Here is a 27939-nt window from a genome sequence, read left to right as displayed (position 1 = left end):
TATCACATTTGTCTCCCATAAACTTTAAGGAAGCTCAAAAAAGCACTGATGCAGAAACACAGTATAGTTAAGAACTAATCCAAATGCATTCCCGTTAAAGGAAAATACTTTTATTACAGTTTTTTCTTCCTCCCCCTCAAAATTCCTCAAAAAAAAAAAAAAAAGAAAAAAAAAGGAAAAGCTGTGCATGAAATTCCCTTGGCAGCAGCAAAACAAAAATGGACAAGCAACTACTGTAAAGCAATGTTGTACGTCATCCTCTTAAACAGCTCTTTTCTTAAGCTAACCCAGTTTGTAGAATGACCAGCTAAGTGTATCAACTAAAGAACTGAAAAGGAAAAAGCTTAAGACACTCAACTATGTAAAACAAATAAAGTGAAATTACAGAAAAATTGTTTTCACTTCATGAAAGGAGGATGGATCCTGAAAAATACAGTAAGCCATCTTGACTGGTATACATGGAATTCAAAACCTGCAAATACAATTGGCTATTTCTCTATACCTCTAGAACTCAACACAGAAGAGCTCAGCATAAACAAGACTTAAGAGTCTGAGAGACTCTTTGAACAAAGTTTTGATAACTGCGGTTTCTCCATTTGAAAGGGAGAAAGGAAGAAGTTGTCTTCTGAGATGGAGCTGAAAGACACACAGATTCTTTGGCTCCTGGATATGGCACAGGTCAATCACTAAAGACCAACCTCAACTATACAGAAAGTAACCTAAGACGTCTTGGGAAGATGTAAGATTGCTAAATGAAAACCAGCAGATACACATGCATCAGCTAATTCAGGATCCCGCAGAAGGTCCAAATGCATTTTGGCTGTCCACACCAAAACTCTCTTCAGTCCTGAAGGGTAAGCATTCCTGGGAGCAGATGTGGTCTTTGAAACCTCATCCCACATTAACTGTTTGGACAATTGCATTTCATAGTACTTATTCAGGCAATAGCTGGCTGCCAGCTCCAGAATGATGTCACTTGGGGCAAATGATCCTAGTGCTGCTGCAAATTCAGGTTCACCATGAGCTGTTTACTTTGTAGTGGGTAAAAGGAAACCAGCAGTGACTTCTGCCAGTAGCAGGCAGAGCTGGACATCATGGCGTTAAAAAGAAAATTGAGATTTTTTTACATTTGAGGTAACTGGAGGTCTGGTGAAAAGACCTAAGTAAGACACACATAAGAATTAAATAGTCAGATGATGTACCTATAAACAGCCCAATCAAACAGAGATGATGGAACACGTTTTTTTCCTAGAGATATTAATTGGGTATAGTGTCTACACTTCATCTTCAAACAGAACATGGCTGACTGTCCATGGAAGGTCTGCTCAGTTTTCTTCCATGTCATCGTTGAATCTTCAGAAGCAAAATTACTTCGGGATTGTCTTACTTCAGGTGCTCCATTTCTCAAACTTCACTGCCAGATCATATTCTTGCTAACGTAGTGCTGAAGACAACAGTTTGCACAAGAAATTCAGGCGGTATTTGAACAATAAGAGAAAGATCCTAGGAGTTTTAAGTTCCAGCTTCAACAGCAACAAACAGGCCTTTGCTTACTTGAATACAAGACATGCTATTTTTCACCAAGATTAGATTTTGCAAAGCGTTTCTTGCTTCCACTTCCAACTCACCAGCATCTAATTTGATGAGAATATTAGCAGACTGACAAAACCTTCATGTAGCGAATAGCTCATCAACATCCACCTCTGTGGATTTTACTATAAGAAGACCACACAGACTAGTTTAATGGCTCCAACATACTGGCAAGGAAAAGATGGACTCCCAAAAAACAGATCACTTGCATTTTTAAGTGGTCCATCTGTGAATGGCTGAAGTGTTTGCTGGAGAAAAAAATAACACCACTTTGTGCATATGCTTTTTCCTCCACACCATTTCAGTCCTATTAATGGTTTATTAAGAATCACATTGCCCTGTTCGTGTGATGTTTTGCTTGTGTGTATAAAAAATAGTAGTAAATCCTTCTATTTAGAGGTGATATACACAGTAAATCTGTGTAATATGTCTCACTCCTACTGAAGTACAGGGAAGAATTTGTAGTGTTTACCATACTCTAATAGAGAAGTCCAAAATCCTTAATTAAGGAGAAAGCCATGCCGGGACAGGTGCACAAAATTCAAAATAGTTAATCATTTTCAAGACTTTAAAAAAGAAGGTCTCACTATTAAATCTTTACACTGCAAGACAGAAGTCTCTGAAAGGGTAAGTCATCAATTGCTGCGCAGGAACTTCCATAATTGCTTCATCTGGCAATGAAGATGGCTCACTCAGATGAAAGTGAGAGCTCCTGTATCTTCCCTTACAGTTCTTGTTTTCAGGGTTCCCATATTTAGATATACTAGCTAGGCTGTCTAAACATTGGTTCCTTTTTTTCAGGCTGTCTAAACATTGGTTCCTTTTTTTCTTTCTTTCCCTCTCTCTCAGAAATACAGCAGAGCATCAATTCCTGGACTCAGAAGATGTCTTCCTGAAGTCAATACAAGCAATGTGACACACTGCATGACTGACATACCACTGACCTGGCTGGAGCTGGCCATCTGAGCACCACTGCGTCCCAACTGAGGTGCAACTCTGCATAAGGATTCCCTGTTTCCTTCTCTGAATCCCTTACTGTGAGGATAGAGGAGAGATCTCTACTTAAAGCTGGAAAAAGAAGTACATCAATGAGGAAATCATAATTTGAATGAGTACGCTAAACAGCAATATAGTACTACAGCCAGTTCTCATGCACAGGACATACTCCAAATTTCTTCAAGGCTTTTCTCAGACACTCTCTAGGGTCTGCTGTAGAATGGTATAACAGTTAGTGCCAGGTCGTTTGTACCTCCTCAGCTTCTAGGACTGGTCAAGCACTATCTTTTGGTACAGGATGTTTCATGGTCTCTTCTAGGATCGAACCTGGAACTACATTTGGTTTCCATCCAGTCTCTGTCTAAATAAGCAACAGATGTGGGGTTTTACCACTTGAAATTCTGACAGATACAGCAGATAGCTCCGATGCCTTCAGAAAAGCCAAGCGATTTCATCAAAGTTGGAAATGCCACTGTTATTTGTACCTCTTCAGTCTTTTAACACAAAACTGGCCTTATTCTAAGTAGTGACATGAATTGCCAGCTAAAAGCCACTGTAGCTTGGAACAAGTGTCCAAAAACGTCCAGGAATGAAAACAAGTGATATGGCTCTACCATGGGCAGAAACACAGATTGAATTCACCAGTCCAATGCAAACTGAACAGGTAACAGTTTAGAGACTAGCATTATGCACAGCAGTCAATGCAGAGCAATACTTCTGGCAAACTTCCTTCCTTCCCTCTCCCCTTTTTGTTTAGTGAAACCAATGAAAATTTTAAGATGATGAAGATTTCTTCAGAAACTTGACAAAAGAAATTATTTGGAAGTCTCCAAAGAGATTAGGAGGATAGACGTTTAGTCATTTTCATCTCACTACTAAAAGAGAAACGACAGAACTGAAGACAGGTCACAGATGCTCCACTCTGTATGCCTTTCACATAAGAATACCAGGCATTACTGGACATACACGAACCCTTTGTGATTTCTACTATTCAAAATCCCATCTTACGTGTTATACAGTATATGTACGTACCCAAGAACAACATTATTACATTTCCTTTTATGGCAGCATGTTGATTTTTTTACTTTAGTGTGTAGATAAGATGCTAAGGATGAGATACTAAGGGTGAGATTGAGCTTCACATTAAAGATGCCTATATTTAATTATGTCACTGTAGTCAATGGAGATCATGCCCATGAAGTTTACAGAACTACACAGCATACCCAAAACAGTTAAGTAGTGGGTGATTAGTCAAATAGCTCTTCGCACTTTGTTGACTTCTCTATTTCCACTGACAGCAAAGAAAGCACGCATCACTCTCATACTGACATCCATAATAAGTGTCTATGTAATGCAGCTGAGACCCAAGCTTAGTAAACTTACTTTGGAGAGTAATAATAAACAAAAATGAGATTTTATCATAACTAAACTACTGTCAATGGTGTAACAGAAACAGGTTAATCTGGCTTTACAACACCATACTATTATAATTATTGCATGTGCAGTATTTTACAGAAATAATGAGATTTCAATGTCATTCAATGTCATTTCAATGTCATGTAGGGAGAATTAAAAGAGACAGAAGCATTTCAACTCAACTCAGTTATCAAAGCTCTGATACTAACTTTATGCAAAAGCCTTTATGTATTAAATTATACACTACAACAGTATTGTTACTGTATCTATATCTAGAGGGGTATGGAAAATTAAGTGCAGAACAAGAGCTTATCAATTTCATTTGCAATACATTTGAGTTTTCATGTTTGCCACTACACAAAACCAGAAATTCAGCCACTTTTTATGCAGCAGTACATCAATACACAATCACATCCTTTAACTACCAGCTCACCTGGAATTAACATCACCATGTCCAAGTTGCCCATGCTGCCCATATCCAAATGTGTAAACATCACCATTCTCCATCAAAACCACTGAAAAACAAACAAGAAGAATATTTTTGACATGCACTTGTTAATATGGTATTGCACCAGTGCTGGTTAGCCTTTCTGAGCAGCACAGTTGATGTTCCCTACTGAAACACTAAGAGATCTCTACCAGATTCCACAATCCTTCACAGCTGGCACCTCAATGAAGGGCTAGAACTCTGTGTCATGCAGATGTTTCCAAATGATTTAAAAATTGCTTAAAAGCTCTGATGTAACTCAATATATGATACTCATAGTCCCCTTCAATGTTGAAGGACAGTGTAGCAGACTATAAAATGATACTGCAACCTTTCCAAACTTTATCATTCCTGCGTACTTCCTTATTGAAAATTTAACACAAAGCAGTGAAAACGCATGGGAAGACACATGTGAAAACTTGGAAAAAAAATAACCTATTCTATAATTAACTTTTTTTTTTTTTTTTTTTTACCTGAATGATGAAATCCACAACTGACTTGCACAGCTCGCAGTTCACAGTCAAAGCGGACAGCCCCTGGTGGATACGTTGTGATTTTGCTGGTATCCTTCTCACCTCTCTCTCCACTTCCGTCTATAAACAAAACTTAGTTATATCCTCTGTTATAACTAAAAGAGTTATATTAGAAGAATAAATAGAACAATGTAACTCCCCACCCTGCTGTTTGGAAGGCATGAGAAAGAGCTTGCAGAGGAGTAAAAGAGACAGCTCAAAACGTGGTATCAAATTAGATGCAAAAGACGACAGAACCCCTACTTCTAAACAACCTACTACAAAGTCACACATTGGAAAGTATCACCTCTAAAGCAGAAACTTCTGAAGAGTGGGCAAAAATGACCAGCAAAACCGGAAATTCAAACAACTTCAGAAGTTTTGCTTAATGACTACCACTTTGATAAGTAGACAGAAAGCCCTGTAGTTAAACTCAATAAACACAGCTTGTTGTTTGGTTTTTTTTAATTCTTGTTAAGCATTTCACTTGACTCTAACTTGGCCATATAGCCCTTGTTTTTTGTAACTAACAACACAGCTCATTTCTAACAATGTCAACATGCTTACTACTAGCATGCCTGTTTCCTATCAAAGATGCACTTTTAGACATCACCTCTGTGAATTCTTTTAATATGAAGTGCATTATTAGTTCTTACAGTCAAACTGCTCTTACATCAGATTTAAGCACCAAAGTGACAAGGAATTGTATAATTTATAAACTTACTTAAAACCACTATCTTCTCCAGAAATCAGAATATTTAAGTCATCTAACAATTACACTGTAATTAAACTGCATGGTCACAGTGTCACAAAAGAAGGTGGTTTCCCAATAGTAGCTGGAAACCAACATGACAGAGAAACAGACAACATGCTCATCACCATTAAAACACTTATACCTGTGTAGAGAGCGGGCAAGGAAAGCACTAAAGAAAGTGCATTTTTACAATGAAAAAAATATCATGTATGACTTTAATCACATCATCTCTAGCCTAGAGAAATGAGAGAAAAAAAACCCAAAACTGCTTTCAAGGAACAAAGAAAGAGCTTGTTCAGTCTCAACAGCAAGGAAAGTCATAAACTATAAATCAGAGTTCTGCTGGGGGGGTGGGGAAAGGAACCCCCCCCCCGCAACAACAACAAAAGGGAAACATTTTCTTAGTGTTCCCGAGTTGCAGTGAGGGGGTGATGGTATTCCACTTCTAACTGACCATCTCTGAAGAAGAGAGAAAGTTCTTCTGAAGGTATTAAATACCAATTCTCTCCAAAGATGAAAACTTTTAATGCAATATGATCATACACACACAAAAAAAATAATTCTTACAATAACTGTCTCTTTAGACCACATAATTTGCCAACAAATCTCTGTTTAGTTCAGCAGCAATTACCTAAGTAAGGCATATCAGCCAAGTTACTAGTTAACAGCTGTGATGTTAGTACGCTGATTATGTATGCTTGTGAGGTCTGACATACTCTCACATTCTTCAAGTCTCAAATTCAAAAAAAGTACCTAACATGTCTCCTTATTAATGGCAGTGTATATAAACCTAGCAAAAAAACAGCGGCTCTGAAACATTTTTGTGCAACTTCAATCTTCTCAAGCAAAGAGCAAAAGCCTTAAGCAATACGCCTTTAGTTGCATTTTTAACTTTTTTTTGAACACTTTGCATTTAGAACAGGACTACTGGACTATGGAAATGCCAATATGGAACATACTGACATACTCCAGTATCATTTATTTCTATTAAGTCTTAGGCACAAGTTTTCATTGTCAGCTGTCTTTCTCCAATGAGTGCTTCAAACTACACTTCAGATGGAGTATTTTACAGTTAAAAAGTAAATTCCAAGTAAATTTTACTGAACATGTAATAAGTTTGTATTAACATTTGAAAAAATGGTTCACTTCTGGCTTGTTCCATCAGTGCAGGTTCAGTTTCATGTAGCCTTTAACCTTTTGAGGGTTCTGGGTTTCATATTATTTAGAACACTGTTTTCCCAAATACAGGGAAAAAAGTGGTATTTGCTTGCAGAATCTTAACAGATTCAAGGAGCTTACTTTGGGTTTTACTTGCTATTCAGTTCATTTCTACAGCTGAGAAAATTATAGACTTCCATTAATCTTTTTTTACTCAGATTGCCAGTGATGAAGTCCATGGGGATTGGAGATGTATACTGGGAATTCACTAGCTCATTGAAGACTGAGGAGGAAGCACAAGGTCATTTTCTTCTTAGTACTCAAAGCACTCCATGAATACCAAGAAGGTGGTATCTACTCCTTTCTATCTATACCTACAATGAAGGCACAGACATAGATCAGAAAGCTTATGATTATGCTTAATAAGTATTTTTTATAATAACAAGGATTTTGATACACAGGCCCTGTAAGTGTGAAACGAGAAGATGACAATAACAAGCTTTCCATAAAATGGGTATTTTGATGAAGTTGAAGGAGTTTTCAACCGAGCAATTCAACAGAAGAATTCCACAAATGAAAATCATGTAAATTTGATAGTATGTAAAAATACATATAAAATACACTCTTAATTAGGCCACAATTGTTAGCTCTGAAGGAGCTGTTCACATTCAAGTTTAAATATCATTACAGAGAAGTTCTGCAGCTTTAGAGAAGCAGGAATAGGTACCACCAAGTTTGGTACTGGCCTCATCAATACTACCAGTCAAAATAAATTTTCTCTGCCCAAAGATCTTGAAGGTCTGGTTGGTGTGAAGAGTTACAAGACTACTTTAGCAGAAACATCTGAAGTAAGAATGCCAGTATAGAAAGCATCATATTCAAAAGTAAAACAAAAGAACATGCTGATTTCAACATCATAGTGTGCTTTTACTGTAGTCAACATCCCTGTTTCAGATTGCTTGATAACTGCTTTTGCATTCTGTGTATAGCAAAAGGCATGCCTTTTAAGATGAGGTATACTTGTCTTTTTCACAATTCCCACCTTTCCCATTATTTTGGTAACATTCCACTTCACCAGTTTCCCTTTTTCCCCTGGAAGCTCTTCCAGAAGTTAAGGGGAATTTCTAGTTTCTAGTGTAATTTACGGCTGTCTTTTGAGAAGGAGTCTTCTGAGGCAGAGAAGGATGTCAAAGTTTACTTGTAAGGATGTTACAATCTTCCTTATGTGTTTAGCATGAGACACAAAGAACTAAAATAAACATTTCTTTTCATATCACTTTCCTCAACGAAAAATAAATGCTCAGTTCTTCAGAGCATATCTGACAAAATTTTTCAGCACAATACAGATCTTCACATTGTTCTTGTAACTCCAAGAAACAACGTAAACCTCAGACTGACACTAAGAAATATACCTCTCGTAAGGAGAGTTGAGCTGAAAGCTGAAAAAATACTAACACATACCAAAAAAATACAGATATACACAGAATGAGTATACTGCTTTATGCATTTGCCTGTAAGCTCAAGGGCTTGGAAGCAGTAAAACCAGCAGTAGTATCCAGCTCAAGAATACTGGTCATCAGCAAACTGTCACTCAAATGAGAGCATTTAGGTTCTGTATGTTCTGTCTTTCAGCATTCAATCTGTCCCAGGGAGACTGTAATAGGATATTCTATTTAATCCATCAAGATTTAAACCTCAGATGATAAGTTTTCCAAACAGATTGAACATATGTTATGCAAATAGAAAGGACTAGATTCTGCTTTAATTTCTGTAAAGTTAAGATGATTTCATGATCCAGTATGTTCATAACTAGGTAGAACCTATCACCCACACACTGAAAACAGATCCCAAAAAGCTTCAAGCTGTCACACAGTTTGTTTGCATACATGCCAAATACTACCACTAACTTCCGCTATTTCAACTGAAATGGCATTCCAAGAATTCTTTTCATACTTAGCTGTTCTTCAGAAAACAGTTGAAACTTCAAGGCCCTCACCATTTTAGGAGCTTTCTGCTTACTGTGATCAGGTCTATAATCAGTATTTTACATATTTATCCCTTACATATACATATATACAGACATGGCTAAATAGAGATACACACAAACTACAGACAGATTTGATACAGCTCAACTTTAATAAACCCTGCTGATCTTTTTTTTTAACGTACTGTCTTCCTAAGTTGGGGGTGAGGAGGAATCACATCTGAACGAATTACACTTTTAGAAATCTAAGGTACAATGAAGTGGCTTTCCAGACATACAAAACCATCAGAAATATCCTTACATACGTTTTGCAAAAGAACATTTAAATCAAGAATATTGTAACATAAAATCTGTACTTTGATTTGTATTTTGCCCATTCAAAGCTTGTGAAAAAAAAAAAAGTTGCTATTTACATATTTTTAAATATTTAATTTCTAAAAGAGGCTGGTTAAAAGATAACGCCAGTGAAAAACTGTGTGCTAGAATTAACAAGTCTGGAATTGATACATTAAAGCAATCACCCCAGATACACAACACAAAGGTTCAAAAAACCAATGCAAAAGTAATGCAGCAGTCCAAGTCACTGGAAGCTGTTTAAGTTTCGCACAGTGAAATTAAAGAACCTTAGGAATGAGGCAACATTAGAAATGAGGAAAGACACACAAAGAGACAATGCATATTTGGGGGGGGGGGGTGGGTGGGAAGAAAAGAAAATAAAAAAAAGATGATGCAGACTATCAAACATTTACACCTTTACGAAAAGGTCAACATTTAAATGTGTTTCTTTCTCCTCAGGTAACAAGATACTAACAAGAGGAAAGGCAGAACCCATTTTGTGCAGTTCCTTGAGAAGACAGATTCAGCGCACAGAAGTGACTGGGAAGATGGGCTTGTTTCCACCCTAGCCAATAAGGAAGACCAAATACCTTTGTGCTTGTCCCGTTTATGCTTTAGCTGTGCTGGATGGGGTCTGATTCTGGCTAGAGCCTGTTCTCGATGGTTCATAAAAATAGGACCAGGAAATACAAGGGGGCCTGAGGAGAAACATTTTGCACATGCATAGGAAAGCTCACAAAATGGAAACAGTGTGTTAAACAAAAATCAAATAAAAAGCAATGAAACAAATGAATAATAACTGTATAATAACCTTGTTTTCCTAAATTAGGAACACTAAGTAAACAAAAGTTGCCATTTCTTGGTAATAAAGCCATTTACTATGCAAAGAAACAATAAATATCCCATAGTAACAGTTCTACTTGAACTTGTAAGTATGGAACTGAACTCCAAGCAATGAAAAACTGTACTCCAGAACCTTGCCTTTTACTCCAGTGTAAGTATTGTACAAATTTTACAGGAAATACCTATTACTGCCTTTAACAGTTAAAAAAATAAAAAATTACCATGCCTTACATCCTACAACATTACATTCAAAATACTGATTTGGAACAGTCTCATCATATCAATGAAAAATCTAAAAACCATAACCATTTGTTTTAATTACTACAATTAAAATGCAGAGTTATCACTTATAAAGAACACAGCTACCCAAAGGCACCTGTTTCGTGAAGAAAATTACTCAAATCATAATTATCCAAATCATTACTTTTTCCTTATTACCTGTAAATTTTGAAGTCTATTTATTTTAAAATATTACCCACCTATGTGAAGATCTTCAAGAGAAGATTTGTATTTGAAGAAAGTAATGGTGTACGTATTTAAACCTTTTTCTAGACAACTTTTTCTTTTTAAAATCTAGACCCAAGCAGCGCTGTATGAAGTTTAATTGAGGCTGATTATATGTAGATCATACACAAGCGATTTCTTCCTTAAACCTGTCTTTTTTCATCTATTTTGAATGATAAGCATGACACCAAGAATTTCTCTGGAGGCATCATCTTCTTCCAGAAGTCTCATATTCAATAGAAACCATGAATCAGGACCAGCTAAATCTGCCAAGTGCCACTTGCCATTCCACAGGCCCCCAGACCTTACATGGATGTCCAATACCTCTCCCCTGCCTCTGTGCAAATCCCAGAAAAAAACACAAGCAGACAAACCCAACAAAAAGAAACCAAATCACCCAAAACACCCCAAATCAATATTTGTGTTATGTTAGAAATAGCTTATGCAAAACTTTGAAAACAAGTATTCCTCCCCATTCCCCCAAACCACCGGCAGTCTATTTCCATAGCTGAACTTTATTAACAAATTACCATAGGCTAACTTTACATAAATGTCCACTGCCTCAGGTTTCCTGCTGTCAGCTTCAGACCTTCAGTTCCTTCACTAATAGCAAACAGAATGGAAAGAAATTTAAGTGGAAGTTAGGCCAAATTTACCTAGTTGTAAAAACCTCTGATGAAGAAACTTGTCTTCACACACAGTTCACAAATTTGAGCATTATCTTAAGCATGATTTCTTTTGTGGTTTTTTTTTTTAAATCCACTGCTGTCCTGCAGTTTTGAGATTCATACATCTGTTATATACATATATATCCATCTGTGTGCACATGTATTAGCTAACATAATGCCCCCCAAACCTCATTAATCATGTACATTTCACACATAGATTTTTTTTGTTTTGGTTCAACTATATTTATCTGGAATCCCAAGAGTACGTCCCCTTGTTAATTATGAACTGCTTCTGATGGTAAAGGGTCACAGTTTGCTTTTGTTTTACCTTCAGTAACCAAAAACTGAAGTACAACAACATAATTTCACAGAACCATACCTGTTGCCCATTAAGGACAAAAACCTGTAGCTTTCTCTTGAAAGCATTCTTAAAAAAAGTCACGTACAGGTTTGATACTGCTTCAAGTAAAAAGTGCAGTGTTTTTTGTTTAGCTTTGGTTTGTTTGAAGTACTCTGAAAGAAATATAACCTCCGGATCCTAAAAGCATCCAAATAAATATTTAACTGAAAGTATACAAAGAAGCTATACTAACATTTAATGGAAAAAAAAAGGATTTTAATACATAGTTCTGCTGTATATTTAGGTGTATGTTCAGCAATGGATAGAAAACAGTGTTACTGACAAATTGATTCCAAGCTTATAGTGGCTTGGGCAGATGTTAAACAGATTTATATGGTACTCAGCCTACATTACTAAATTAAGTGAATTGGGTACACAACAGAATAAAAAACCTGCCCAAATACAAACAGGCTTAGATTAAATAGTCTCAAAACACAGCACCTCTGATTGAAATTAACAGATCTCCTGTGGGTTCTTTCGTTGTTCCGAGTAAGACTGATGGAAAATTATTTTCCCTTTCTGTAAAGGTATCAAAAGCTCAACCTTGGTTTTCTGGTTAATTACAGATCAAATCTGTAATCTCAATGACGATTACCTAAAAAGGATTTTACATCATACACTAAGAAAAAGAAGTAGTGAAATATCAGTGAAGCACCAGACCATTTATCACCATCTTAAGAGCTATTTCTTTCCTTATTAGTATCTTTTGCTTATTAGCTAAATATTTTTTGTTTAAAAATATATTTTCACATTATCCAGCCTTCTGAAAAAGTTATCTTCTAAATGGTAGGCTGAAATTTTTGACTACTACTAAATTCTGTTACTTCAAATGTCAGTCTGAAAAAGTCACAGGAACAGCTTTCAAGATTAGCTCACTCAGTAAATGGTCAAGTTAGGTTTATTACATTAATTGTACATGTAGTCCAGGGATTTCTGTAATCCATTAAAGCATAATTTAATGGACTGAAGACTAAAAAAAATAGGTGTTTCTTAGAAAGGAAAAATAACGTATGTTAGAATGTTCTGAATATTCTGAGGAAACTCAGGGAAAAAAGAGGCTTATAAAATGTTCTGAACATTCTAACATACAAAAGTTCCTCATAAGCACTGAATAAAGTGCAATTGCTCCCACACTCAGCTCCCACTACTCATATCAAGCCCTAAAACAGCTTGAAAAACAATAAACATTTCTTCATATAGTACATCAGCTCCTTCACTTCTCACCAGAACAGAGGCAGTGGAAAACTGAGAAGCATACATCAATAATTATGTTGAGCTAGTATGAATTAGCATAGAAGTTGTGATGAATATAGCTGGCTTCATTTCTCAAAAGGTCATACATCAGACTCAAAAATGTGGCACTGATTTTGAGCCCTCCTCACTGCTTGTCACAGCCATTAACCTAGAAGCAGCAGAGTAAAGCAGCTCTATTACTGTGGCAGAAAAGAAGCAAAACACCTGAAGACACTGCACATACTTGTTGCACCGAAAACAGCAAAGAAATATAAATAATATTAAGAAACTCCCATGGTTTTTGAAATTATAATTTTATTGTCCCAAACTGAAACACTTTTAGCTGCTGTTAATTTTAACAAATCTAATTTGTCACAAATAATTTTTTTCCAGAGTGAAGCAACACAAATAACTGATTCTAAACATAAAAATTATTTACTGCTTACAATTCTATCATAGCAAGTGATATAATCTGCTGTGACTCATTTCAGGTGACCAGTTAACAGAGAGTTTGCGAGTCAGGGTAAAAGGGAGAATAGCTATGGGGGACATTACTGTTGGGATCTGTTACAGGCCACCTGATCAAGAGGAATCTGTGGATGAAGCACTCTATAGACAGATAGGAACAGCCTCACGCTCAGAGGCCCTTGCTCCTCATGGGGGACTTCAACCGCCCTGATATCTGTTGGGAGTGGCGGTACAGCACAGCACAAGCAATCCAGGAGGTTCCTCGATTGTGTGGAAGACAACTTCCTTCTGCAAGTAATAGAGGAACTGACAAGGAGAGGTGCCATGCTTGACCTCGTGCTCACCAACAGAGAAGGACTCATTGGAAATGTCGCGCTCCAGGGCAGCCTTGGATGCAGCAATTATGAGATGGTTGAATTTGAGATCCTCAGGAGACTGAGAAAAGCGTGCAGCAAACTCACTGCCACGGACTTTAAGGGAGAAGACTTTTGCCTCTTCAGGAACCTGCTTAGTAAGGCAGAGGTGCCCAAGACTGCTGATTGATATTCAAGGGTCACCTACCGAAAGCTCAGGAGTGTTGCATCCCAACTAGAAAGAAGTGCAGGAGGGGGCCAGGAGACCTCCTTGGATGGATAAGGAGCTCTGAGGAAAATTCAAATGAAAAAAATAGGCTTATAAAAGGTGGAAGCCAAGGACAGGTGGCCTGGGAAGAATACAGAGATGTTGTCCAGGAATGCTAGGGACCAGGTTAGGAAAGCTAAGGCCCAGTAAGAATTAAACTTGGCTAGGGATGCGAAAGATAACAGGAAGGGAATCTATAGGTACATAGTGAATAAAAGACAGACAAGGGACAATGCAGGCTCTTTCCAGAACCTATCAGGAGAACTGGCTATACTGGATTTGCAGAAGGCTGAGGTTCTTAATGGCTTCTTTGCCCCTATCTTCACTGGCAAATGCTCCGACCACACCACCCAAGTCATGGAAGGCAGACACAGGGACTGTGAGAATGAAGACCTTAGGCCCACTGTAGAAGAGGATCTGGTTTGAGATCATCTTAAGAACCTGAATATTCACAAGTCCATGGGTCCTGATGAAATCCATCCGTGGGTCCTGAAGGAGCTGGTGAATGAAGTTGCTAAGCCACTGTCCATCATATTTGAATAATCATGGCAGTCAGGTGAAGTTCCCAACGACTGGAAAAAGGGAAATATAACCCCCATTTTCAAGAAGGGGAAAATGGATGACCCAGGGAATTACAGAACAGTCAGTCTCACCTCTGTGCCTAGCAAAATCTTGGAGCAGATTCTCCTGAAAGGCATGCTAAGGCACATGAAAAACAACAAGGTGCTTGGTGACAGCCAGCATAGCTTCACTAAGGGGAAATCCTGCCTGACCAATTTGGCGGCCTTCTATGATGGGGCTACAGAACTGATGGACGGGGTAGAGCAGTTGACGTCATCTACCTGCACTTGTGCAAAGCATTCGACACTGTCCCACACAACATCCTTGTCTCTAAATTGGAGAGACATCAATTTGATGGATGGACCACTCGGTGGATAGAGAACTGGCTGGATGGCCATATTCAAAGGGCTGTGGTCAACGGCTCAATGTCCAGCTGGAGACCAGTAACAAAGGGTATCCCTCAGGGATCAGCGTTGGAACTGGTCTTGTTTAACATCTTCGTTGCTGACACGGACAGTGGGATTGAGTGCGACCTCAGCAAGTTTGCCCACGACACCAAGCTGTGTGGTTTGGTTGATACGCTGGAGGGAAGGAATGGCATCCAGAGGGACCTTGACACGCTTGTGAGGTGGGTTGATGCCAGCCTTAGGAAGTTTAACCATGACAAGTGCAAGGTCCTACACCAGGGTCAGAGCAATCCCAGGCACATCTACAGGTTGGGCAGAGAAGAGATTCAGAGCAGCCCTGCGGAGAAGGCCTTGGGGGTGCTGGTCGATGAGAAAGTGAACATGAGCCGGCTTCAGTGTGCGCTCGCAACCGAGAAAGCAACTGTATCCTGGGCTGCCTCAAAAGGAGTGTGACCAGCAGGTCGAAGGAGGTGATCCTGCCCCTCTACTCTGCTCTTGTGAGACCTCACTTGAAGTCTTGTGTACAGTTCTGGTGTCCTCAACCTAAAAAGGACATGGATTTGTTGGAACAAGTCCAGAGGATGGCCATGAGGATGGCTGGAGGAGGGGGCTGGAGCACCTCCCGTATGAAGACAGGCTGAGAAAGCTGGGGTTGTGCAGCCTGTAGACATAACCATCACATTCTCCCTTAATTCAAGTGGACCACTGGAACGTATTTTTAAATCAGAGGTCACTGGAACAGGACTAAAACACACGAATAATTAGACCACCTAAAAGCCTGCAGTGTGGAAATTAGTATACTTCCAGCAGTTGTGCTTTCATGCCTCTGTCCTAAACTATACTCATATTTCAACACATTTGGTGGCAAAAGGAATGAGAGGTTTCTTTATGATTTTTTTGTTTTGTTTGCCTGCTTGGTTTAGAAATAAAATATTCCTCTATTTATTTAAAAAGCCTTCATAGTCCTCTTGTTCACATAACATTCAAGATCTACTGAAAATATTTGTGTTAAATAAAGGTCACGAATTGTAACTGAAGAATGATCAGCAACATTCAGTGATGGATCCTACTCCTGACTATCAAAAACTACACATAGTTTGTTCCTCAGTAATCGAGTGTACAAGAACAAGCCACACATTAACACACTACAACCCAGACATCATAATCCTGACAAACAAAACACTGTGTACTCTCAAAATGCTAATCTAGCCTTGCACTGTCTAAGCAATGTTTGCAGAGAAGTGAAAGGCTGAAACAGTTGTTTGGATTTTTAAACAGCTATTTCATTCTGTTAAGTTACTTATGCATAAATACTAGTTTTTGGGGAAAGCTAAGTTATAGTAATGTTAAAAAGAATATGCAGATTGCTTTTTCTTTTTTTTTCTTTTTTCAGGGTGCAGAACCTTTTTTGCATAGCAAAATGAAAACCTAGTAATTATTTAAATGTTCTTGGTCTCTCTTCAGGAAGAGCCGCATTGTAAGAGTCCTCAAGAATGGTGTTATCTTCACACCAGCTCATGGAAAACTGCAGCACTTGGATGGAGAAGCAACAAAGGTCCATTTTTTTCATCTGATTATGTAAATCAAGATTAATTATCAAATCAAATTTTCACACCTGATTATGTAAATCAAGATCTCTAAGTGTTTGTGAAAATCTATCCTCAGCTTTATCACGTAAGTCATTCTGAAGCAGAACAGAAGAATAATCTCCAACCCTTTCCCCCAGACACACCCCACTAGCTCCGGCAGCCATAAAGGTATGACGTTTCAATGTTCTTTTGCTACAGAATGGATGTGTGCAACAAGCTCACTAGCAATATCTGTTTAACTATAGTCCCTATACACCTATCAAGCCAACAATAACAACATATTCCTGATACTGATTCCCTGAGACTCTGTTAGAAAGAAAACTTTGTGTGTGTGTGTGTGTGTGTGAGGGGCTGGGTGGAGGGAGGGGAGTTATTTGCTTCCAAAAGACGGATGGTACACAAAATAGGTAAGTTGCTCTGGTTTTACTTCTAACCACAATAATGGAAGCAAAACTGGATGTTTCTCTGTTGCTTCCCCTCCCCCCCCCACTGAAATTTGCCTCTTGGCTCTGCCATCATTGTCTTCTTGGGCTGAACGGCAGCAGCTTCAGTAATGTCCAGACATTCAGTGAGGATTAAAAAAAAAAAAAAAATGACTGCTAGCTGTACCTAGTATTTGCCAGCAGTATGCAATGCAGCTCCAACATGACCTAGACGAAGGAAGAAGAAAAGGCTTCCCTTCTTTACCTCACAGCTAAAATTAACCACGAAGATTGAAGGAAAAAAACCCTCCAAACATCCTTTTCCATATGCACAGGACACAATAATCTTAAACTTTCCTGTTGCTCCTTGTTTGTGACAAGACCAGTAACTTCTTACATGCAAGTGAAATAAAGTCACAGTTCGCCTCACAAGGTTCACTGGCATCCTGTAAAGGAGCCGGGTTTGATTACAATGAGCATTTTGTATCTGACTAAAACCAGTTATCTAATTCCTAAAAGAAGAATCAAAATGGTATTTTACTAACACAAAATGGTATTTTACTAACACAGCAGGAACTTGAAAAGCGTAACATCCCAATAAAGTTGACCTTCTTCTCAACACACACTAATCTTACTAACCACATCCTCATGCTTCACTAAAGTATTATGATTTGTATCAGTCTAAACCACTCAACTTTATTTACTAGGCTAAGACACTGAGGTATTTTAAAGAGAGTGCTGAAAACCTGTTAAGGAATGTAACAGCAACATATTTCTTGTGGAAAATCAACAACAATTCCTGAGGCAAATAATACACAAGGTAAAAAAATGTTGAAACTATGCAGTGTTTTCTTGTTTGGTTATAACTCAGTCAGTGTGTCTTTTTTTTATGCTATTCAAATATTGAGAAGTTCACTTTATAAATCAAGAAATTCTGCTTACTATTATACAACAGAAATTCAGTAATTTAGAACAGTAATTAAATAATGTGTATTACAGGTAACTAGCACTGGACAGGCTTGCAGTCATTCAAATTCTTTGTATAAAAAGGCATATAAACACTTCAGTTGAAAATATGCTTTAGCATCTACATTTTAGATGACTATTACTCAGCTGGGAAACAAAAAAAGTCGACTATATGAAAGTGATACAAAAATGCTATTCTTTACATTAAAATTCTGATTCTTATGAGTAGACACGGAAATTTTTCACAGTTTTCCAAAAGCATGCTAAATAAACTAGCTATTTAGGGTTTCAGTTTCTGGTTGGTTACTGTATTGGCTCACCAGAGCAAAACTAATTAACTGCCATTCTCTGAAAACAGACTAAGAAGTTTGCTTGAACTATTCAAGCCTCTCATCAGTAAGAAAGCCACTTACCTCTTCCTTCTTCCAACCTATGTCTCCTATTTACACGCTGCCGCTTTTCTTCTTGCCGTAACTGAAGGTGTTCTTCAATATTTACTCCAGGAACAGGGACAGCTATGTAGATTAACAAAATAAAATACATAAACCTATTTCTAACAACTGTTATGATGGTAATAAACCCTAGACGGAGTGAGAGTAAATGAAAACCAAAGCCTAATTATTTCCTACTCTTCACATGGTGTGACGGTATTTAGAAATAAAGAAAGGAGTTGAGTAAATCTGGAAAAGAGTTTTAGGCCTCATGTCCAAACTGCCTGGTTTTCATGAACCTGCCCCAATTCCAACAACACTTAAACAGTATTTAGTATTTTTTTTCTATTAGGTATGTATTTACATTTAGTTATGAGCTGTCACAGTTATCTGAATTTTCCAAAAAAAAGTTTCAGAATGGAGAATTATTAAAACAAGCACAAACTTTGTTATATTTTAAAAACGTTTTAAATAGATCAGGTATTTTTTTGTTTTAGAATGCTATATAACTATATGCTTTGTGCTTACCAAAAAAGTATGCAATTACTTCAATGCACATGTATGTCGGTCTATAATCAGACTTACCAAACTAGCCAACTAATAGGAATTTGAAGCAAACTGAGAAATCACATTTTTAAAACAGAAAACACGACTTGAAAGAACACAACAATAAAACTACTAGTAAAAGAAAAACCTTTTTTCCAGTGTTTTTTTCAGCAAGTGGCTACTTCCTAAAAAAATATATACCTTATTCCAATATCAAACAAAAACTCCATCTGAAGCACTGCTTTTTTTCTCCAGACAAATGTGGTCATTGCCTTCACCTCAATCTACCCCCAGCCCAACAGAGGATCAGAGCTGTTGTCTACCCCATTAAGAGAGGAGTTAGCAAAGCAGAGGTTACCAAAAAAACAGAACTCCTCTCTGGTCATGCATGAGACTAGAGCTGTGAAGCAGAGCTGGTATTGCCACAGTCACCATCAAGATAAATCTATGATAGTCATACACAACCAAATTATAGTTAGAAATACTTGTATGGAAGTATCACGACTGCACACTGAGGCTATTTGGGGTCTTGAGTGTTAACTTACCAAGAGAAACACTTCCAGTTTCCATTTAACTTTGGCTTAATCTTTTGGGGAAAAAACCCACCAAAAATCCCACACTAAGTAGTAGAATCTAATTTTCTATTCCCTCACAACCCCCACGGTAAATTCGTGGTATAAATACTTTAAGTCACATATCTGACTGTTTTATGGTCCTTTTCTATACCAGATACTATATCCATACATCCATGCAGGATTAAGGGCTCTATGTAAATCTAAACATTACCAAAAAAAAGAAAAAGAAGGAGGAAAGTCGGATCTCCAAACACCTGTAATTGCCCAGCACCAAGAATACAGTATTAAAAATGCTGTGATGATAGACCTTACAAGGAAAGATCCCAAACTCTAGTTTCCAATAATCATACCAAGTGGTATCTTTTCCTCTAAGATGGGTATTTTTGGGGAGACGAGCTGGGGTGGAAGGTGTTTTGGGTTCTTTTTTTAAAGCAATTTTCACATTCCTGGCAGCTTTTTCACTCTGAAAATTTCTAAGACTAAAAAAGAAAGCATCTGCATGAAACAATATTCCTAATCTTTTATGTAACTTCAAAAAAACTCTGATAAAAGGATTACAGTAAAATTTTCAGGCTATCAAAACAGGACAAGAACAACTTCATAGTATCAGCATTAGTATCATAACCACACAGATCAAAATGGCACATGTCTACAAGGAAGGGCAAGTTTAAAATACTTCACTTACCAGTATGATGTCACTTTGCTATATCACCAATAAACAGATCTCTTTGGTAAGAAATATTTTATCCATTTCAACAATTTATACTAACACTGTCCTGTAATCCTAAAATCTCAGTAATTTTACTGGAAAGAAAAAACTGGATTATTTAAGATAGCTTTATCATAGAAAAGAATCAAAATCCTAACTGAAGAGAACAAACCTATTTCTAAACTAACGTGTTATTCCAAATCATGTTTCAGAAGTCAGCAGTGGGATTGAGTCTATTGAAGAGTATAAACAAATGTACTGAGGGGGAAAAAAAAAAGTATAGTAAGAAAGAAAATTAAAAGTAATCTTGCTAATTTTGTATCACTTACCCAGCAAGAGATCTAAAGGTATCATCTCTTTTACAGCATCAAGGATTCCTCGTTGCCTTGCTTCCTGGCCATCCAGTTCTCTAGCACACGCCTTGCAGCAGCCACATACAGCACAGCCCGACTCACCTGAGCCACAGCCACAGATTCTGCAGCAAAGAGAGTTGCTTCATCACTATCTTTTATTTTCATGCATTACCGATGCCTTGGTAACTAAAACATACATTATTAGTTTGTTCTACTGTGGATATGTCATTTTCCCAAGATAAACAGAAAGCACAGCAGTTTAAAACCTAGTTGCTGTTGTATGGTGCCAGGGCGCACACACTGACCATACATATCTGAACTGACTCCTCAGCATTATCTTTTCTCCATTCAATCAAACATAAACCACATGAAAACATAAGATGCAAACATGCAAAACATGCAATGCTGAAGTAATAGTAATGGCAATATGTAAAGCAGTGGCTCTTTATGCAGCTCAACCCTGAGGTGACAGATAAAAGCAACTAGAAAAGCAAGATAAAAAAGCTTCCATCATAGGATTAAGAGGGTTATGCCAAAGCCAGCAGCTCTGTCACGAGAAAGATTATACTGGTGCTCATATTCAATAGCTCCTAATAATGACCTATAGGCTAAAGAAATGTAAAGAAATGTGTTTAAAACTAAATCCCCTACAACCATCAAGATATTTAGAAAAATTTTAGCCTACTTGTGATTTTAAAAGCGCAGCTTCTTTTTAGATATGATTTCACCTCAGACTGAAGCTTAAGAATACATCAACTCAGTTTACATTCCACATACTATAGCAAGTGTATTTCTGTATGTTTCCTTACCCTCCAGGTACTCTGTCAGGACGCCCACTACTAACACAGCTAGCTCCATAGCCTGTGCAATCTCCACATACAGTGCACACCATACACTGCTCCAGCTTCCATTTATGCATGCCTGGAGGACACATCATAGACTTCTCATCTTTTTCATCCAGCTCTTCTTCTAGGTCTTCATCCATTGCTGTTGCCATGTTCTCAACTCCAAAACCTAATTAAGATATTGAAACAAGAAACAGCTGTTTTTGTGTGGCCAACATTAGCTACTGAGGAAGCCATGACAAACACCAACAGACCAGGTTTTAAAAGAAATGGCTAAGCATGCCTGATTTGCACTCTGCCAGCACAATATTTCTGAAACTTCTCAGAGCATGGGCATGGTATATAGCCAGGTTTTACAAATAAGAGGGAAATTAAGCATTTATATTCGGTATGCAAGTAACAGGTCATTTACTTGTCATATATAAAATACTCCAATCAGGCAAAGGTGAATCAGTATGATTTTTTATACCTATACTTAGGAGTAATGGGAAAGTTCACTTGTGTAGACAAAGATGTAGACTTGCATTTATGCCTCTTTAGGCAAAAAAGCCTCAAGACTAAATGCTGTTTGCACTTAGAAAATTTTTTCTTACTAGGAAAATGGCACATAGCTAGACAAGAAGTGATGAGTTTTGGTTTAATTCTTTTTTTCTTTTTTCTTTTTTTTTAACAGAAAAGCTTTTTCACCCACTAAAGAAGAGTAATTGAACTTTGTTTTTTAAATGTAACTAAGTATGTGCAAAACACTACATAGCCAACACTTAAAGTGAAAGCATCCATACCTGTTTGTTGTTTCTTTTAAGCATAAAGCATGCTGCATATACTTAAGCTTTAGTATTGGAATTATAATAAAATGCTTAGCTATAGTTTCAGTTGCAACCTTTTCCAGCAAACAAAAGTAAAAATCTAGGTCTCTTACCTTTTCCTCCCTGGCTCATGGAGCCTGTGTCTCGTCCACACTGTCCTTTATTATTCACTCCAAATGTCCAAACTTCTCCGTTCTTCATTAACACACAGGTGTGAGCTTTGCCCATGGCTACTTGAGTCACAAAATGGCCTTTCAAATCTGTGACTAAACCTGTAAGACATTAAAAATTTGAGTGATAAACTGCATTTTCTATGTAAGAAACAAACTTCACTGATTATTTGGGGCCTATAGGGACGCTGGGGAGGGACTTTTCATTAGGGACTGTAGTGATAGGACAAGGGGTAATGGGTTAAAATTTAAACGGAAAGTTTAGACTGGATATAAGGAGGAAATTCTTTCCTGTTAGGGTGCTGAGGCACTGCAATAGGTTGCTCAGGGAGGCTGTGAATGCTCCATCCCTGGCAGTGTTCAAGGTCAGGTTGGACGAAGCCTTGGGTGATATGGTTTAGTGCGAGGTGTCCCTGCCCATGGCAGGCGGGTTGGAACTTGATGATCGTAAGGTCCTTTCCAACCCTAACTATTCTACGATTCTGTAACAAAATTGCTGGTGGATACTCCAAATTCTTAGATCAATGTCAAGGAAGAAAACCAGCAATTACAAAAAACAAGTGCTAGAATAAAAAGTAAAAGCAGAATTAGGCCTAGACCATTTGTCCTGCAAAGGAAGGAAAGCCAAAGCAAACGCTGCTGCAAATCACTTGTTCTGAAAAACAGTTCTTAACTTCTCATAATACCACTGCAATTTATTTCTTTAATATTTCATTTCAGTTGAGATGTACTGGATCACCTGTGAAGTCAAACCAGTCTGTCTTGTGAGCAATGTATACGGCTTGGTTTCCTACAGCCTTTTTTCATAACATCTCATTTCTGTGACATTTCCCTGTGTGGCCTTTTAGTGTCAGATTAATACAAGAAATTATCTGTTTTTATTTTTTCTTCTTAGTGGAAGCATTCATTCAGGTATTTGTCACCAGTGCTATTATACATTTTTACAGAATCTAATGAAACTCTTCCCTTTCTATCCTTCTGTCATACTTAGCTGAATCAGCAGAAATTAGAAAATTCTATTAGGAGAGTAAGAAACACACAAACTTCCACAGGCTAAAATGTTCCAGACTTAATTATCACAGTTGAGAAATCACTTTAAAAACAAATATTAACTTACTTGTACTATCAGAGTAAATGGCATCTTTTCCAAACATGTAGAGTTCTCCATCTTTTGAAATTACAGAACTGCTGCCATTATTGCACGCTGTAGATATGACAATCTTTCCTTCCATTTTAATGATTTTTTTAGGTTTGTATGGTTTTGACTGCCGTCTGCTTTTAGCTTTAAATAAATAGATAAATTACAAGTCATTCTACACAAAAAAAAACAACAAACAAACCAACAAACCCAAACCCAAAAAAACCCAAACTTTCAAAGCCACAGTAACTTTTTTCTTTTTTCTGTTGTTTTTAATTAGGGGTTAGTTTTTGGATTGCCACTGACCAAAAAAGAAAAAAAAATAAATAATAATTCCATCTATATGATCTCCTGGTCTAATTTTTATTGAATTATACTGGTTTCTCTCAAAAAATCTTATGGCAAATGAAGTCATCATTAGATAGGTAACTTTCAGGAATGACTCTTGAAGGTTTTCTTTTTATATACATGTACACACACACACATATACTGAACTACCTTTGTGAACTTCACAAAGCAGAGCATATTAAAAAAGTCCTCATTGCCAACTGAGGAGAGTATGTATGGCAATATATGTACAATAAATCCACAAAGAAATGTGACACAAGTTCTTCTCTTTTTTTTTTTGTTTTTTTAAGAACATACTAAATCTTCTATTTATTAAAACCCCGATTCGAAGACTTTCAGTCACAACATATTCCCACAAGAGAAAAAAAAGGAGGAAAAAGTACTAACCCCCCCCCAACTCACCCCAATATTATTGTTTGCAATCTGTCCTCAAATGAAACAGTGACAACATAGCTGAAGACTGGATAGAACCACTCACAGCTGCCATTACTGCCTGCGAATTTTCATGCAAGTGAGAGAACTGTCAACTACTTTCACTTGATGAAAGTACTAACTTTCTACAAAGAACACACACACACCCTTGTCTCCCAACACAAATTTAAAAGAAATAGGGGGAAAAAAATAAAAGCTGTGCATTGTCACTTCTTAATTTGGCTCAGAGTGGGTAAGAGAACTGGGTAAGTCAGAAGAGAGCTGCACTTTCAAAAGAACTCAGGAAGACCTTGATCAGTTTCTCGAATGGACTTTTCAGTAAGAAGATCCGGTAAAGCACTAAATCTTCTCATCTGAATTTTGTTAGTTCAAACAAAAGCAGTGACAGCAATTTACTTCAAAGTGTTAAACTTCTGTTTCATCTGAAGTTGTAGCTTAATTAAATACCAACAAAAATAATCAATCCGATTGTGTTTTGGCTAACTTCCCAATAACGCCTCAAAGAAATATTGAAATTTGTGCCTGTAAGTGTATTTCCTGCAATCTTTTTCTTTCAACCTCTTAAATTTCCTTTACATCTACTGGAGAAAGTAGCATGATTCTGTCCCACACATGTTTAAGTAGATCTGCATTTACGAAGACTCCACAAAGTTACTACAGCACATACCAAGTTTGTTATCCAAATACTTTTACACAGGTGTGTAAAAGTACTACTAGTACTACTAACTTCCTTCCCCTGAATACATTCAAGAATCCACTCCATATGTATCACTGTATTTTAGTCACATTACATTGGAAACCCTGCACATTCCTGCGGAATACATTAGTGCAGTTAATCGAATTAATCTGTCTTCTCTAATGTCTGAAAAGTTCTGCTTGAAGATAGAAGAACATGCTTCTACCATTTCTAATCAATGTACTTCTCCATTATGGAAGGGGGCCTATAGGGATGCTGGGAGGGACTCTTCATTAGGGACTGTAGTGATAGGACAAGGGGTAATGGGTTCAAACTTAAACGGGGGAAGTTTAGATTGGATATAAGGAGGAATAGGAACTGGAATAGGCTGCCCAGGGAAGTTGCGAATGCTCCATCCCTAGCAGTGTTCAAGGCCAGGATGGACAAGGCCTTGGGTGATACAGTTTAGAGCGAGGTGTCCCTGCCCATGGCAGGGGGGTTGGAACTTGATGACCTTAAGGTCCTTTGCAACCCTAACTATTCTATGATTCTATGATCAACTGGCAAAACACCCATTTCCAAAGTTCTCTAAAAGAACTGTGAAGAGGCAAAAGTTTGGCTCTTCAGTATTTCAAAGCCCCAGGCAGACAGCATGGCCTCTTGACCACGCTTACGACTGCCTTTTCTCAGGACAACTCTAAAATAGCACTCCCATCACATAATCCAAACTGTAGTAAAAGTGAGATCAGCAACTCTTGCTGGGCGACATGGTGGCACTGGTAGTCAGGACCTGGGGCTCACATAAAATTCAAACCCAGTGGCATGCTTATCTGTTCTTGGAAAATGTTAATTAAACCCTTTATTTTCAACTTAAAAGGTGGTTAATAGGCTTTTATCAACCATTAGTCTAGCAAACATAATACGTACTTGATTCGCCATCCTCTCCTTTACTAGCAGAACCCGTGAAGAATATGCTCCCATCTTCAGCAACAAGTAAGGCATGTGAGCCGTCATGTCCAACAGAGAACTGAATAATCTTTGGAGATTTTGTGATTGGGAGTTCCACCCATTTTCCTGCTGAAGGACCACCTTGTTTGATACCAAGGCTTTGATATTTACCAGTATAATAAATCTAGAAGAAAACAGTTTATCATTTTCAGTTATGCCACAGCACTTAAAACTTGCATAATTTTTCAAGTTGCACTGTTTTTAAATCTTGTCATTTCAGTACCTCTACCCTAAATCCGTGAATTTCGCCTTAATGGGGGAAACATTCTGATTACTTTCTGCTTGTTTTAAAATGTGCTTTCTACTGTGCCATAGTTAGTTTTCATATATAATTGTTTGGCTAGACGAATTAAACACAAAAGAAAGAATTGCTCAGGAGAAACTACCTAGAGAAAACTAAGCATTTAGAAGGCTTCAGAAAAATGTCTGGTTTGTGCAAAACCAAAATGGTACCATGATAATAAAAAAAAATAAAATACCAAATTGCTACAACCGTGAATATGCTTCAACACATTTTTAAAACTTATTTTCAGTAAATTCACAGTGGCCACAGAGTACATAACACAGAATAAAATATTCCACATCAACAAACAAAACTACTAATATGGACCAAAAAGTTTCCTCTACAACCATGCTTCTCAATAGTACTATAAAATGGATGTTAACCTATGTGGGCACTTAGAGCCATTTTTATTGTTTTATAAAGTGTATTTCATACCTAGACACAGAACTTTAGGTATCAAAACTAGGAATTTGTTTATTTTATATTGAAGAGGCATTTGTTAGTCTGAAGATCAAACTAATCTGTCTTCTCTGATGTCTAAAGAGTTGTGCTTGGTCAAATGCTGCTCCATGCCATTAAATTTTATTAAGAAAACAATGGTTATGTTTATTTACAAACATTTTCAGCACTCGCACTGTTTTGAAAGCAGCAGAGCAAGGCCTTTATTCCAATAAACCCCCCCCAATTATGAACACAGGCAAACAAAGAACTATGCTCATATAAGTTAAATAACATTAGTTTCCCAAACTAAAATAGAAACACAGTAAATCATGTAAAAAGTCATAGTGACAGAAAGCAAAATTATTTTTACATTTCAATGAATATTCAAATGCCTCTGAAATACAGTCTCCACTGAGCAGAACCAACATATGAAACCGTTCCAAAGAAGTTTAAAGGAATGAATTAAAAAACTTTGCATAGGGGAAGTCAATAATTCTTTGAGGTACCAGAAAAATCAGGCTGGGATTTAAACAAATTACAGATTAGATTTACGCAAAGTTATGAGGTAAAAAATTCTGCAAATGTACATCAATTGTAGACAAAAGGTAATTCTACCCTTCAAATCTAAAACAGAGCCTCATACTGTCTCTAAGTGAGATCGGCTACAGCAATTTCTATAAACCCAAGCCACAGATTTCTCAATGTTTCCAACACCATCTGTTTATGCTTTCAAATAACCATTTGTCTTTTTCCCTTTAACAAGGGATCCAAAAATGTTTTTAAATACAGTCATATAAATTCACTCGAACATACTAGAAAGGCAAGAAAGGAATTGGGGAAAATAAATTAAAAAGCACTTAGAAATACATTGATGCAATTTGTTCTTTACTACGGAACATTTTCAGTACCTTTCCACTAGCGGTTTTCATTAGAGCAAACTCTCTTCCAGCACCAAGGACAGCTGATTCCTCATCAAACCCTGTACCTGTGCAAGTAAGACTGCGTTAACTGAACAGTTTAGACAGGCACTTTCACAGACCAGTTTACAGACCTAAATCTGCCAGGGAGAACATCTCATAATGAAGGTTCTAAGAAAGTCACAAGCAAAACAAAGTTTTGCTGCCACAAGACGGCTTACTGGGATAGACCTGACAGAGTTGTTCAAAGAGGAAAAGGACTAGCATAAGAAAAACTGGTCAGACAAAAGCTCCATGTATCAAAGATGCATTTGTTCTGATAGTGCCAAGAACAGACAGCTAACAG

General features: G+C 37.4%; 1 protein-coding gene across 1 annotated transcript in view; it reads right to left on the bottom strand.

Annotated features, from left to right (window-relative positions):
• MYCBP2 (MYC binding protein 2) overlaps window positions 1-27939 on the bottom strand; it is a 191813-nt gene that overhangs the window by 104804 nt on the left and 59070 nt on the right. Inside the window, exons 11-20 of the mRNA XM_061367719.1 lie at window positions 27585-27661; window positions 25872-26076; window positions 23468-23632; window positions 22294-22452; window positions 21339-21543; window positions 20506-20651; window positions 18329-18430; window positions 9824-9931; window positions 4963-5082; window positions 4436-4517 (exon numbers count right to left, since the gene is read on the bottom strand). Of these exons, the coding sequence (XP_061223703.1) occupies window positions 4436-4517; window positions 4963-5082; window positions 9824-9931; window positions 18329-18430; window positions 20506-20651; window positions 21339-21543; window positions 22294-22452; window positions 23468-23632; window positions 25872-26076; window positions 27585-27661 (1369 nt within the window). The remainder of the gene's footprint in view (window positions 1-4435; window positions 4518-4962; window positions 5083-9823; window positions 9932-18328; window positions 18431-20505; window positions 20652-21338; window positions 21544-22293; window positions 22453-23467; window positions 23633-25871; window positions 26077-27584; window positions 27662-27939) is intronic.

The sequence above is a fragment of the Neopsephotus bourkii genome, unplaced genomic scaffold (genome assembly GCF_033783945.1).
Source record: "Neopsephotus bourkii isolate Nb327-2 ecotype Australia unplaced genomic scaffold, CSIRO-AGI_Nbou_v1 NB_1394, whole genome shotgun sequence".
Lineage (NCBI taxonomy): Eukaryota > Metazoa > Chordata > Aves > Psittaciformes > Psittacidae > Neopsephotus > Neopsephotus bourkii.
Note: the sequence above shows the minus strand (reverse complement) of the source record. Positions and strands in the feature narration are given on the sequence as shown.